Raw genomic sequence first — 15,262 nt, 5'->3', positions numbered from 1 at the left:
CATGTCTTTCAACATTCTCTCCGGAGAGCTCCATACTCAGGTCAAGATGTTTATTGGGCACCATTTCCATCTTTGAAGTTAATACAGGTGACATTACCCACTATTTTCACACTGTAATATGTGTCACCCTTTTTTCAATTATTTATAGCAGTTTGTTTTTTATTATTTTCCCCCAGTATTCCTAAATATTTTATCATGTATTTCCAGGCCTCTCTAATTGTATCTTTGTCCCCCAGCTTGCTGGTCTCAAAAGCAACGCCAACTATTTTCAGTTTTTGGTACAGTAACACCCCATTCCAGTGTAAAACACTGTATTGGTATTCTGTTGCCACAATAATGCTCTATAACAACAATTTCAAAACTCAGTGGCCTCCACAATGGATGTTCATTTAGCTCACGGGTTTGTGAGGTTTTGCTAATACAGACTGGGCTGGACTGATCTTGGCCAGGAATGAACATGTATGTGGTATTGGCTTCAGCTGGGATGACAGTGGAGGTCTCAGCTCCACTGTTGCATCTGATCCTCCAGCAGATTAGTCTGTCCATGCTCCCACAGTGATAGCAGAGGCATAAGGGAGACTTCAGGAACATACATGTGCCTCTCAATTGTGCCACATTCTATTGGCCATAGGAAGTCACATGGCCAAGCACAGCATCAGAATGGGAGGGCATGAAAATCATATAGCAAACCATGTGGATACAGGGATGGTGAAGAACTAGGACCCTTAACAATCATGAACAGAAGTTTCTGCCAGGTGCAGTGGCTCCCGCCTGTAATCCCAGCACTTTGGGAGTCCAAGGTGGGTGGGTCACCTGAGGTCAGGAGTTTGAGACCAGCCTGACCAACATGGAGAAACGCTGTCTCTACTAAAAATACAAAATTAGCCGGGTGTGGTGGCACATGCCTGTAATGCCAGCTACTCGGGACGCTAAGGCAAGAGAATTGCTTGACCTTTGGAGACAGAGGTTGCAGTGAGCTGAGTTCACGCCATTGCACTCCAGCCCGGGCAACAAGAGCAAAACTCTGTCTCAAAAAAACAAAACAAAACAAAACAAAACAAAAACCAAACAAACACAAACACAAGTCTCAGAGTCTACAAAGGGTGAAACTAGGGAGGCTGAGCAGGCAGGCTGCTGTCTTTCCAGTTCCTGCATTCTGCCAAAGAAGCTCTGCTTTTGTTTCTGTACTGTAATGTGTTGTCATTTTAAAGTTTTTTTTTTAAATCACTCTACTTTTAAAACAAAAATTAAAATAATAAAACAAATCAAAACAAAATTTAAAAAACCTTAATTCAGGGCAGGGACTATCACTGTGTCTTCTATTTTTTCCCTTCATTTGAACAGTTAAGGGAATCAAGACTTGGGGGAGAAGGAGGTCACAGATTGGGCTAGTGGGAGGTTCCACTTTCCACAGGCAGTGGGCTTTTCTACCAGATTAGCCTGTCCCTTAACTTCAATAGAATCCTTAGTTTCTATCATTTCCAGAAATCTGGCTAGTGCCTGTGTAGGTGTGTGTGTGTGAGGGGGCAGGGTGGCATGGGCGAGACCCCAGAGGGTGACAGTACAGAGCTGTGTGGGTGGATGACATGGACACACCTCTGATATATGACATAAACTCCTTCAGTTCACTTTTGACTCTTCCACAGAGGAACTCGGAATTTACCCTACTTCGGAGAATTATGTGTCTACGTTGCTTTAGATTTTTTTTTTCTTTTTTTGGTCACAAAATCCCACTCTGTTTAGGCATAGCCTTGAACACTCACAGTTCTGTAGTTAGTGGGTCTCAAGCTGCACTTCTTCCCCTTGGGGTTTAAAAAAATGATTGGCAAGGATTTCTCTGTGAACTTAAGAAAATATTTAAAAACGAGTGGTGTGGAAGATGAGGTCTGCTTTCTGAATTGCCTGAAGAGGTGGGCTATTTGAGAAAGAATTTGGGAACACTGTCTTGTGTAGTAGGGTTTTTTTGTTTTTTCTCTTTTTAGTTTTTTAACTATATGATCAATATTTTATTACTTAGCTGTTTCCAGGAACACAATAGCTGCCACACAAGACTCTGGTTAAAAAATAATTAGTTATAGCATGAAGGGGTGGAAAGAAAATAGACTGGAAGCCCTCAAGTTGGAAGGGATTTGAGATCTGGTCCAAAGTTTGCATAAACTACGACAACTTGAATAGGTTCCTCCAAGCCTTAACTTGCTGTGAGGCAGCTCTAATTCTACCAAGTGGATTATCTGTCACAAAAGGCAGCCTCTTGTAGAGAAATGAGCTGTTCAGTCAATTGAATTAAGACCAAAATGCATCCGCTGGAGTCATCATACTTGTTGAAGACACTCACTTGCTTTTCAAATAATAATATATTTTCATTTTTATTAAAATATTGATACTTTGAAATATAGATACTGATGGTTTGATTAGTGTTTTTTTGTGATGCTTCTTATTCCAGCTTTAATAACATTGTCTTTCTCTTATTTTCACCTTTCTCTTGACAGGCATGCTACTTTATTCTCCACGCTCAGCGAATGTTCAGTTCAGTTTATTTTGAGAAATAATGTTCCATGTTCAGTTATTAATTGGAAAGTAATCATTTTTTTTTCTGATCATCTTCCACACTTTTAATTTGCAGGTCAAATTTCATTAGCTTACTAACTGAGAAAGAAAAAAAAATTGATAGGCTTTGGTTCCTTTATTCTTGTAAGAAAATAATTATAGAGCAACATTCACATTTGTTCTGGGGAAAATTAATCTATTTTTAGCTGTAAATTATATGCTGGAGATAAATATAAAATTAGCAGACTGGAATTGACTGCTCACTGTCAGCCATGCAGGAACATTACTTTGAATCCTGCACTCAGGTGCCTTGGAAGTTAATTGACACATACGTTCCTTACATCCCAGAATAGTTGACAAACAGACTTAAGAAGTAATTTTGTGACAGTCATTAAATTATCTTTCTTTTTTTAGGTATGGTATAATCAGAAGGGTTTTCATTCCCTACCTTCCTACTTAAATCATCTAAACAACCTTATTTTGTGGCAGCACCTACCCCCTACTGTGGACTGGAGACAATACGGTAATGTTATTTTTCATGCATTATAATTCACTACTTTCAAAAGACAATGTTTTTAAAAATGAAAGAAATAGAAAAGTTTCTGAATAGAAATGTGAGGAGCAATGAGAAGGTTTCTACTTGGCAACCAATCCATGTCTAAACACAATACAAAGTTGTAGGCTCTCTTTCCCTTTATTTGTGTGTTACTAAATGTCTTTACTTTCTTGAATCTGTGACCTCATCTGTAGGATGAGGGGAACAAAATGTGACTGGAGAGTTCTCTCCTAAAATTATTTTATTCTGTGACTTAATATCTTACAGAAGCAAGAAAATTTTTACCTTTTAAAGACAATATTGTATGGAATACTGTAATAGAGAATACAGACTGTCCCTCCTTATCACTGGGAAGATGAACATCACATTTTGATTTATGCTGAGCCCTCAATTCATCAATTATTTATGTTGATCATTGATTCATTAGCTATGCTTTCTTACTTTGGTAAATGGTACAGGTCCATTTCTGGTATCCAGAGTTAACTTATTGGTTTAAGTGAATGTTTATTTATTTCACTTGGGTGGGATAAATTATAATTTGTTAATTTAATTTAGTTTCTTTTTTAAAGAAAGGAAAGAAACAAGAAGTACAAGCAACAGGCCATGTCCACCACAATTTATTCACGAAATGTATTTGTTGAAACATTAATTCACATAGACAACACCAAACAATTTTTCTAATGTGCTCTCACTTTATTTCAATCATACTTTATTTTTCCATATTTGTTTTTCCTTCTACACCAGTTTTTTAACAAAGTAAATTTAATTATTTTGTGGCATTGTAATTATTTTGGAATGATAATAGGTAATATAAAAGTTAAAAATGTACATGACTAAGAGAAGTACAAAATAATACAATAGTCATACAGAGTAGGGACAGCAGAATAACATTTATAAAATATTTGCAATGTATCAAGAACTTCATTAGATATTTAACATCCGTGGTCTTATCTAATTTTTATGTCAATTTTGTAAGATAGACAATATTTACCTACTTTACTGACTAGAAAACTGATTTTTCAGAAAACATCACCTATCAGCTGTGGCTCTGAGCAAGGTAATAATGGGGCCATGATTGGATTCTAGGTCTAGCTGATAACAAACTCTTGCTTTTCTGCTACATCAAACTGAGACGTCATTCTGGTTGGCATGAATACAGCATGGTTCACAGGGGAAGTCATTAACATTGGATCTTGAACGATGAGCAGAAGTTTGACTGAGGTCAGAAAGCCATTCTAGGTCTTAGCAATGCAATAACAATCATAGTGTATGTTCAGCTTATATGGAAGAGTCCAGTTTGACCTCATCATAAAGCTGAATGTAGAGGGATAATTGTTGATCTCTGTGGAAAGATTGTTTAAGATAAAATGCTGCTTGGCTTTGACTAACCTGATGAAGAGTATGGACTTTAGTAAGCAATAGACAGGCTTTACCAATATGTGAGAATAAGAATGACATAATCTATGTAATATGTTAGGAAGAATGATCTGGAAGCCCCTGATTAAAGGGAGAAGACTGGTTGTAATTTAATGACCTATTGGAAGGATACTGCTCACAATTTTGAGATTAAGGCCAGGATGAATCCAGAGGAAAAAAATGATAAATTTCAGACAGATGGGAGAAAAGATTGAGGCACTAGGGATGGGAATAAAAAAGATTTTTAGAAACTGAAATATAAACCTGAGCATTTTAGAGTTCAGTACTGATGACATTATAAGAAATGTCAGGGAGAAGAGATGTTTTCTTTTTTTCTTTTTTCTTTTTTTTTGAGACGGAGTCACGCTCTGTTGCCCAGGCTGGAGTGCAGTGGCGCAATCTCGGCTCACTGCAAGCTCCGCCTCCCGGGTTCACGCCATTCTCCTGCCTCAGCCTCTCCGAGTAGCTGGGACTACAGGCGCCCGCCACCACGCCCGGCTAATTTTTTTGTATTTTTTTAGTACAGACGGGGTTTCACCGTGGTCCCGATCTCCTGACCTCGTGATCCGCCTGCCTCGGCCTCCCAAAGTGCTGGGATTACAAGCGTGAGCCACCGCGCCCGGCCGAGAAGAGATGTTTTCAAGGAAGGGGCAAGGTGATTTGTGCAGGATCAGAGATGCTAGTTTGGTTCACATATGTAGATGAAAATGTGCAATAGGATTCAGAAAACTGGAGAGAAAATTTCAGTAGAGCAGTCTTGGGTAACCTAAGTTCTAACCTTAATAACAAATGATAGATAAAGGTGTTGGTAAAGTGAGATCGTGCATGGGTCAGACACAGACTTAGAACAGAAGAGGGCTATGGGTAGAACAGAGGGAAGAGGACAAAGATTCTGTAGCCCTTGAGGTAAGAAGATCTTGGCACGGAGGCCAGTGGAGGGCAGAATTTCATGCAGATGGGCAGGAAAATGAAATATTTCAGGGTAATCCAGAAGAAGGAGAATGCAGAGGTTTTGCTGGTGACCTCCAGAGGGGTAGTTTCAGAAATGGAAAATTAAAGTAGAAGGAATTAAGCAGAGAGAGGTTGTTTTAAAAACTTGAGACTAAACAGATACATTCTAATTTGATTTGTTGATGCATCATCATGGGAAAGGAAGATTTGTGCAATAAATTGGGAATATACAATACATGACACCACAGGAGGGTGTGTTGGCAGTTATTATCAAAATATTGATAAAGAACTCCCATGAGCAGGGCTCTGATGAAAATATTTTATCACATCCCTTGATGCTTGCTTGTTCCTATGGAAAATGGACAGAGCTAGAACTATTAGCTTAATAATAATAGTGAAACAAACCTTGCTCCAGTGTGGAACTTCAATAAATCCCATGAAAGCAGAAGCTGTGTCTTGCTCCCTGTTGGTCTCAGCAGTCCCACAGCACCAGGCTCAGGGGACATTCAGGCTATAACAAGTGAATGAATGGATCATTGTACTACACGGACAATATATCACACTTCTCATCACAATGGTTTTTGATGAAGTTTCAGCAAATGTACACATTCTAATATTAGAGATTTCTGAACGCTGACGCAGGCCACTTGATAAGAAGCTATTTTCTTAGAACCCAGGCTGGCCCTTTCTCTCTGTTGAGTAAATTTGCAGCTTTTCAGAACCCCTAATTTTGAACCTAAAACTCGTTGTAAATCTGAATATTATAACCATTCAACTGGAGTCAGTTTTTAAAGTATCGGAAGGCTGGTACTGGCCTAGACCAAATAGATGTGGTTTGAGAAGTGAATCTCCAAGGTGAATCATTTCCTCTTGTATGAGTATGACTGCAGTTGCGATGTTCTCTACTTAGTGAGTGCAAAAGATGCCAAGACTTCCTTCCGTGATGAGAGGGAGAGTTTTGCAAGTACAGCCTAGAGCCTGGGGGAAAGGCATGGATTTGGGAGTACATGTAAGGGATGAAAAAAACATGGAATATATTTTCATATCAGAGACATTTTTCCCCTCTTTATGCTCACATCAGTAACTTAGTCACATGTCATATAATATTTTTCAGAATCTCAAGGAAATTTAAAGTCAGGGCTGGGCGCAGTGGCTCACGCCTGTAATCCCAGCACTTTGGGAGGCCAAAGTGGGGGATCATGAGGTCAGGAGATCGAGACCATCCTGGCTAACATGATGAAACCCCATCTCTATTAAAAATACAAAAATTAGCCGGGCATGGTGGCGGGCGCCTGTAGTCCCAGCTAGCTACTCAGGAGGCTGAGGCAGGAGAATGGCATGAACCCAGGAGGTGGAGCTTGTGGTGAGCAGAGATCGCGCCACTGCACTCTAGTCTGGGTGACAGAGCGAGACTCCGTCTCAAAAAAAAAAAAAAAAAAAAAAGAAAGAAATTTAAAGTCAGTTGAGGCCAAAATCCTAATATTGATTGCGTTTTGTCCTGCATATTCCATGGTAAATCAGCAAATCTTATCTCTTCTGCCCTTGAAATTCTGAATGTGCATATTTTCAGTATGTTACTACTGCTCACCTGGCCCATGGTACCATCCACTCCTACCTGGACGCTTGCACCAGCTTATTTTGTGGCTCCCTGGGGCCACCCTTGCTCCCTACCCCAAAAGTCTCATCTCTGCATAAGTGCCCACCATCACCCGTGGAATGTGTCTGTCAGATTACAGCATCCCCTCTGGCTTCCTATATCTCTTAAAAGAAAGAAACAATTCCTACCTATGACCTACCGGTCCTCCCTGATCTGGACCCTGCAGCCTCTCCTGCTTCATCTCAAACCACTTAATCGCAACCTTGCTGAAATTTCAACTCCAGCCACACCTGACTCCTTGCTTTCTCCTGAGTTTCCCACCTGTTCTCCCATTTCAAATCACAGTTCCCTTTTCTGGAATTTTCTCTCTCTCGTATTTATATGACTTGCTCACTCAGTTTCTTTTAAGTTTTCCCAGCAATGTCCAACTGGGGTGAAATACTAAAAATACAAAAACAAAACACAAATCCAATTCTATGTGCCCATCTCAGATGACCTTGTGTAACTTTTTGATGATAGTCTGTCTGAGCATCTTCCTTTTCTGGTTGCACTCTTCAGAAAGCATTTTTGTCAAGATTCCACTTATATTGATTCAGCAATAAAGGTACAATTAAGATGTTGACATTTCTCTGGGAAAAGTATTTCTAAAATTCTTAACATTTTCCTTCTTGCCCAATATTTAAGACTTTTAATGCCTCACATATGTGTTCATGATAAAGATCACACTTCTAAATTGACATGCGCTAGCTGCTCCTGACCTATCGTCTCAGCCTCATGTCTCCCTTATGGCCCCTCACTTTCCCCTCCATGTAGCTGGCCTTTGCACCACTGCCCTGCCATCCCTGTGAGCCTGGTAGCTGCATTGCCTCTGCTGTGACTGCCTGTCTTCTCCTGCATCACCTTAAGCATTTCTGCTCAACTTTCTAGGCCCATCTCAGACATCACCTCTGTTGGAATACTCACCACTCTTGCAGGATGAGTTAGTGGCTTCTCTTTCTTCTCCCACAGTTATTTGCTTATGAAATTCATCCATATATTTATTTTTAGCAAGCATTCATATAATGACAGATATTTCCCAGACACTGTGTTAGGTCATTGCTGTATTTTAAATGTGTCTCCCAAAAGTCTGTGTGTTGGAAACTTGGTCCCCAGTGTAACAGTGTCGGGAGGAGGGGCCTTTGAGAGGCGCTTGGGTCATGAGGGCTCCACTGTCATGAATGAATTAATGTCAGTGTCTCAGGAGTTGGCTACTTATTGCTGTTGCCATGCCCTTGGACTTTCCAGACTCCAGACACTGTGAGAAATAATTTTTTCCTTTATAAATTACCCAGTCTCATAGCCAGGCTTGGTGGCTCATTCCTGTAACCCCAGAACTTTGGGAGGCTGAGGCGGGTGTATCACCTGAAGTCAGGAGTTCAAGACCAGCCTGGCCAACATGGTGAAACCCTGTCTGTACTAAAAATAAAAAAATTAGCTGGGCGTGATGGTGGGCACCTGTAATCCCAGGTACTTGGGATGCTGAGGCAGGAGAATTGCTTGAACCCGGGAGGCGGAGGTTGCGGTGAGCTAATATCACTGCACTCCAGCCTGAGTGACAGTCTCAATAAATAAATAAATAAATAGCCCAGTCTCAGGTATTCTATTATAGCAACAGAAAACAGACTAAGACAGTCATTAGAGCAGTTGATACTTCACGTTATCATTATTTGTTTACATTCCTTTGTTAATAAAAGTGTAAACACTTCATGGAAGGTGTTTATACTGCTGATGTTTCTGTTTTCTAAAGTCTTTATTCATAGGTATTCAATAAATATGTCATTTAAGTGAATTTGCTTTTGCACTATATTTTAGGGTTACTATAGTACATTCCATTATGATAATTACATTCTAAAATAAAGATAAATATGCAGCAAAATACATACTTGCTTCTTTCATTATTAGGACCTTTTAAGTTGGCATAATTTTATTAAATTAAAATATTAAATAAAGATATAAAATAATGAACCTAAGAGGAAATTTCTTTTAATAAGATTAACAGAATAATTGAAAACAGAAGATTAAATAGATAGTGCTTAAGTAGATAAGAAGGTATCTTCCTCTGATAGAGTAAAAATGAAAGGGGATAAAGTATTATTTTATTTTGTGTTATTGGGGGTGGTTGTGGGTGGTGATGATAGCAGTTGTAAAGGTTAAACTTCTTCAACTACTTATTGAAATTTCATCCAAACCTTGGCATGCTAGTAATGAAATGCCACCATGTGAGAGGAATTAACCTCAGCAATGTCATGAACAAGCCAGACCCATGGTCATTAAACTGTCTGCACATTGGGAATCACTTAAGCATTTAAAAAATATTGATTTCTGTTGCTTATCCAAAAAGATTCTGATTTGGTTGATTTGGAGTAAGTCTTTAACAGCAGGCATTTTTAATGTTTTTGGGTGATTCTAATTGTTTTGAGAACCACTGGGTTAAACTGATAAACTTCCCAGCTGATTCATATTTTGACCACTGAAGCAGGAAAACAGACAGAAGTGTAAGTTAGGAGTCAGTTTAGAGATATCTGCACTCACCTTCTCACTGCTAGGAAGGAACCTGATAGATACCTGGCTACTGGGTGTCAGGGGAGGACTATTCTGTATTAGAACAAGAAAGAGCTCTTGTCTTTCTTTTCTCCCCATTTGTATATCTCTTTTGGAATCCCCTGGAGGGCCACAAATCATTAGTATGCTGCAAACCCCAGGGAGGAAGGAGAAGGGTGGTGCATGTTGCATGCTAGGATGATGGGACAGAGATGAAATGAACCTGGGAGCAGTGGATGACATGCGTGGTAGATTTTCCTGCTTTGCTTTTGTTGAAATGAGAAACCTGCTAAAATCTCCAAATCACAATGAGCGAGTATGAGCATGAGAATAGGGGAAAATCTCTGATCTGTAATGGAGATACTGAATGAACAGCATTGGCTGTTGGAATTCGGCTGGCATCTATAACCTTCAACATGCCCTTGAGAGCTTTGGAGATATTTGAGAGAGAAGATCTGGTGGTACCCAAGTGAAGGTAAAGGGGCACCCTGGTAAGGGAGGATTCTGAGCAATGCAAAGCATCAGTACTAGCTTGCCCTTGCTGGAATCAAGGAGTAAGAAACAAAAGGACAGCAAAGCCAGTTATCAAACCCAGTATGGAACAAGGACTGATCCCCCAACCACAGAGAGGAGGACATTGCTTACCTTGAAAGGGTGTTTTCATGGGGAGCATCTCATGATGTGTTTATATCTGCATAAATAGAGGAAAATGTGTGAACTCTGAAAGAGAGGATAAAAGATAAGAAGAAAATGCCAGTCTGAGCTGCAGTGTGTTACAAAAAAGGAGCTAGCTAAGATGAAGATAGAAATATGAATTTTCATTGGATGCAGCGAATAACATTATTGATTGATTACAAACCTCTCTCCTTCACTTAGAATTATTGACTTGAAGAACAAACATGCAGTATTCTCCAAGAACACACAGGGAAAAGGTGACACAGTAAAACTGATCAGAGGGGAAAAGCTAGAGGAATCGGGCATAGAAAAAAAAGCAGATGAATAACAAAGTAAGAAGGAATGATGTAAGAAGAAAATGAATCAAACACAAAACAAAACAAAATAATTCTGTACTAATGGATTGGAAGAGTTTGTCATGATTCTATCAAAATTTATGAATTAGGTATTATGGCAGTAGCAGTGATTGATGCACAAATTTGGTGAATTTTCTAAAGTTCAAGGATAAAGAAAAAAGTTTTTACAAAGCTATGGGTCAAAGCACATTAGTTTCAAAGGAATAAAAATAAGACTGGCCTCTGACATTTTTTATAATTTCTCTTGAGACTTCATCTTTGACCCAGGGATTATTCTGAAACACGTTGTTTAAATTCCAAGTTTTTGAGATTTTCCTGTGGTCTTTCTGTTACTGATTTCTGGTTTGATTCATCATGGTCAGTGACCATACTCTGCATTATTTCAATTATTTTAAATTGATTGAAGTTCGTTTTATGGTCAGGATATGGTTTATCTTGAAGATTCCATGGGTGATTAAAAAAAAGTATTCTACTCTTGTTGTTAGAAATGTACATTATATGTCAATTAGATCCTGTTGGTTGATTGTGTGGTTTTGTTCTTCCATATCTTCACTGATCATTGAAGATTACTGAATCTTCACTGAAGATCATCACTGACACATATCATTCGCTGAGAGGCGAGTAGTAAAGTCTCCAAATTGTGGCTTTGTTTCTTTTTTCAGTTTTTGCTTCATGTATTTTGAAGCTCTGAGGTACATGTCAAATGTGTGTACACATTTGGCATAGTCACATATTTCTGGTGGATTGAGCCTTTTATCATTTGGGATGATTATATTTTCCTGGGAGATTAATCCTTTGCATATATGTAGTGTTCCTCTTTTTCACTAGTAAATGTAGTTGCTGTGAGATCTGTTTATCTGATCTCAACATAGTCACTCCTTCTCTTTTTCTTTTGATTAATGTTTACATAATGTATCTTTTCCGTTATTTTATTTCCAACCTATCTCATTGTGTAAAGTGAGTTTTGTGTAGAGTGTATATTGTTGGGTCATATTTTTTAAACTGCGCTGCCTATCTCTGCCTTTTAATTGGTGTTTGGGAACCATTACATTTAAGGTAATTACTAATATATTTGGGTGTAAGCCTGACATTATCATTTGTTTTATGTTTCCTCTGTTTCTCTTTTCTTGCTTTCCATGAGTTACTTGAGCATTTTTTTTAGGATTCTATTATGATTTATTTATAGTATGTTTAAGTATATACATTCATTTAGTTTTCTTAGTGGTTCTTCTAGGTGTTGTAATACATATATATGACTTATCACAGTCTACTGATATTGTTATTTACTACCTTGGGTGAAGTGTAGAAAGCTTACTTCAATTTACTTTTACCCTGTTTACCTTTAAAATATTATTGTCTTAAGTGTTTCCTATACACACCACATCAGATGGTGTTCTAATTCTTAGTTAAGTCACCAAATATGACTTAGGAAACTCATGAGATGAACAATAGTCTATTATATTTACTTCTATTTTTAACATATCTTGATGTTCATCTTTCCTTTTGTAAGTTCTAAGCCTTTTCCTGTTATGATTTCCTTTGTGCTTATGTAACTTCTTTTTGTTACTCTTTAAGAGTAGGTTTGCTAATGACAAATTTGCTTATTTTTTTCAACTGATATGATCTTTATTTCACGTTGATTCTTGAAAGATATTTTCACTGAATATAGAATTCATGGTTGACAATTAAAGAAAAGCTCAGCACTTGAAAAATGTGCTACTTCCTTTTGGCTTCCATGGTTTCAAATTAGAAATCCATTACTATTCTAGTTGGTATTTTCTTCCTTCTCTCTTTGTGACGGCTTTAAAGAATTTTTTTTGTTGACTTATTAGTTTCTAGAAATTTAATTATGATGTATCTTGGTGTGGCTTTCTTTGGTTTTATCCTATTTGGGATTTACTTAGCTCTTGGATTTTTAGGTTTATGGTTTTTTTGCCACACTTGGGAAGTTTTCAGCTGTTATGTCTTTGAACACTTTTCAGCCCCACTCACTCTTTCCCTTTTCTTTAAGATCGGGTAATAAGATTATTAGCTCTTATATTGTTTTCCCAGAGGTCTCTTTCCTGAGTCTCATTTTTAAAAAAGTTTATTTCTCTATGTTATTTAGATTGGATAAGTTTTATTTTTTTCATCTCGAGTCCATGGAGTCTCCTCTTTTTTAGCTGCATTCAACTGTGGAGCATATCCAGTGGGTTTTAATTTCTGTCGTTGTATATTTTAGTTCTATAATTTTCATTTGTTTTTTAATCATTTATGTTTTCTAGTGATATTTTAATTTGTTTTTCATATTTAAGGAAAATTCAAAATTACTTTTTGAAGCATCTTTATGATACATATTGTCAGATAATTCCAACATTCAGTTCATTTTGACATTACCATTTTTTAATTGCCTTTTTCAACTGGTAATATTCTGGCTCTTGTCGTGAAGGATTATTTTCAGTTGTATCCTAGGCATTTTGGAAACTGTAATATGTGACTCTGGATCCCTTTTCCTAGCAGGCAAGCCCTCCGTTGAGGAATCATATGAGAGCCACCTAGATGTGTATGTTTTGATTCCCTGTGGGCCTGATGATACCACCCTGGCTAGGCAAAGGTAGAGAACTGACTTACACTGCTTTTGTGCAGATGAGTGGAGTCAGATCGCCCACCAGCCTCACTGACACATTCATGGTAAATAAGGCACTGACTCATGCTGTCTCATTACCTCTAAGTGAGGGGGGGAGTAGAGTCTGCTCCCCATTGGGCCCTGATGACGCTGGGGACAGGTAGTGAAGTACCAGCTAGCTCACTTTGAAAGTATTCTTTAGTCTCATCGAAGCCAGATGGGAATGGATGCTTGGCATCCCTCTGTGCCCTGCTGCCACTGGGGTAGGGGTAGTGGTGGAACCAGGGTACGGAGTAGCCGTATTCTGCACCTCTGGGTTCAGTCTTGTTGCTGTCAGGTAGATGTGGAGGCTCAGCTCTTCGTTGGTCCCTCGTGACATGAGAAGTAGAGTGGCGGCTAGCCCTGTCTCACTCTGCTTTGTGAAATCTCATTGCTACCAGGTGGGGATGGAGGCTCAACTTGCCTCAGGACCCCAGTGAGAAAACCACAGTGCCCCTTGTCTCTGTCAGGTGGGGAGTGGAAAATTCACCACCTAATGGGCCCTGCTGAAACCTGAGAGGGTGGGGACAGTTTTGCTGGTGGTGTTTGCCTAGAGTAAGGCAGATATTGCTAAAAGTAGTTCTTTTGTTAGACCACTCTTTTCCGGGTCCTTTGGTCTTTTATTTTTGGGAGCTGTTCTTATTTGTACTTGTTGAGTTTCAATTTGGAGACTTTGGCAATGCCTCGTTCAGGATATATGTGAGGTGATAAGGAAGCCAGGGTACTTACTGTTGTATTGTTGAAGTCTTACAGTCTCAGGGCACCACCATCTTGTTTGCATCCCAGAATCTTCCTATTTCTGTTTGTTGTGTTATGTCCAGCAGTTTTTTGTTGTAAAAATGAGGACTTGGCAGAACTGGGGCTGCTCCATCTAGGAGGAATATCTCTGGCATATTAACCACAGCCTCAAAGGCAGAGAATAATAGAATAGCACCTATGGAATATGGAAAGAAAAAGCTATACTCCCCATATTCTGCGCCTAGTGAAGATGTTTCCCATAAAGTACACAGGCCACAGAGATATGCTCGTGTAGAATGTGGCTCAAAAATATACTGTAGACATATTGTCCATTAAAAAGAATGCCAGGAGATAGTTATTTGAGATATTAACTGAAAGGAAAATCATGAAAATATTGAATGCACACAATGAAGAAAAGAACTTGGGTGAGCACCGGTTGTAGTGAAGGACATGGATTATGCAAATGTTTGCATGCATGTGGTGAAAAATTAATAGAAGGTCAAGAATTATCCATTAAACTGAAGATATGCAATATAAAAATAATAATGACTACATGTAGAGAAAATTCTCAACAGAAATAATTAAGATCCAAATGCAAACAGTGATTACTTCTGATTGGTTTTGGCTAGGATTATAAGTTATTTTAATTTTATTCTTTACCCTATTTTAAAATTTAAAACCCTCCTACAGTTGGCATCTATTACTCATAAGAGTAATAATTAATCTTGATATTGAGAAAAATACATTTTTTCAGGATAGTTTGATGAGGAAGAGAGAGAGAAAGTCATCAAAATGCCTTTAGTCAGAAGAACGCATATATTTCTTTTAATAGTTTGTTAGATTGAATTAATTTTTTACCCTTCCATATTTCACTGATATCTCATAGTGAATTAATTAAAACAACATAAACTTTCCACATATATTGATGGTAAGACAAGTTTTTCCTTTTGATGTAGATGCTTACAGACATCTGGGCATTAATACTTCTAAAGATATACATTTTATAGGAGTAATGAACCCGAAAGTGAGTACTTGAATTGGAGACATGTTAAGTATCTTGCTATCATAATGGATATTGGACAAAAGCACAGATGTGCATTTTTACCAATGAAAAATAAACAGGGTCTGGAAACCATAACAGATGTAGCCATAATGAGAACACTAAATGAGAAAACTAATTTTGTAAATTCATACATTGCTGT

At 38.3% G+C, this 15,262-nt stretch overlaps 1 protein-coding gene across 1 annotated transcript in view; it reads left to right on the top strand.

Moving 5' to 3' along the window:
* ABCA13 (ATP binding cassette subfamily A member 13) overlaps positions 1–15,262 on the top strand; it is a 514,266-nt gene that overhangs the window by 350,095 nt on the left and 148,909 nt on the right. Inside the window, exon 48 of the mRNA XM_055294536.1 lies at positions 2,962–3,070. Coding sequence (XP_055150511.1) covers positions 2,962–3,070 — 109 coding nt within the window. The remainder of the gene's footprint in view (positions 1–2,961; positions 3,071–15,262) is intronic.

Source organism: Symphalangus syndactylus, chromosome 9 (genome assembly GCF_028878055.3).
Source record: "Symphalangus syndactylus isolate Jambi chromosome 9, NHGRI_mSymSyn1-v2.1_pri, whole genome shotgun sequence".
NCBI lineage: Eukaryota > Metazoa > Chordata > Mammalia > Primates > Hylobatidae > Symphalangus > Symphalangus syndactylus.
The sequence above is the reverse complement of the archived record's forward strand: the minus strand, read 5'-3'. Positions and strand labels throughout refer to the sequence as shown.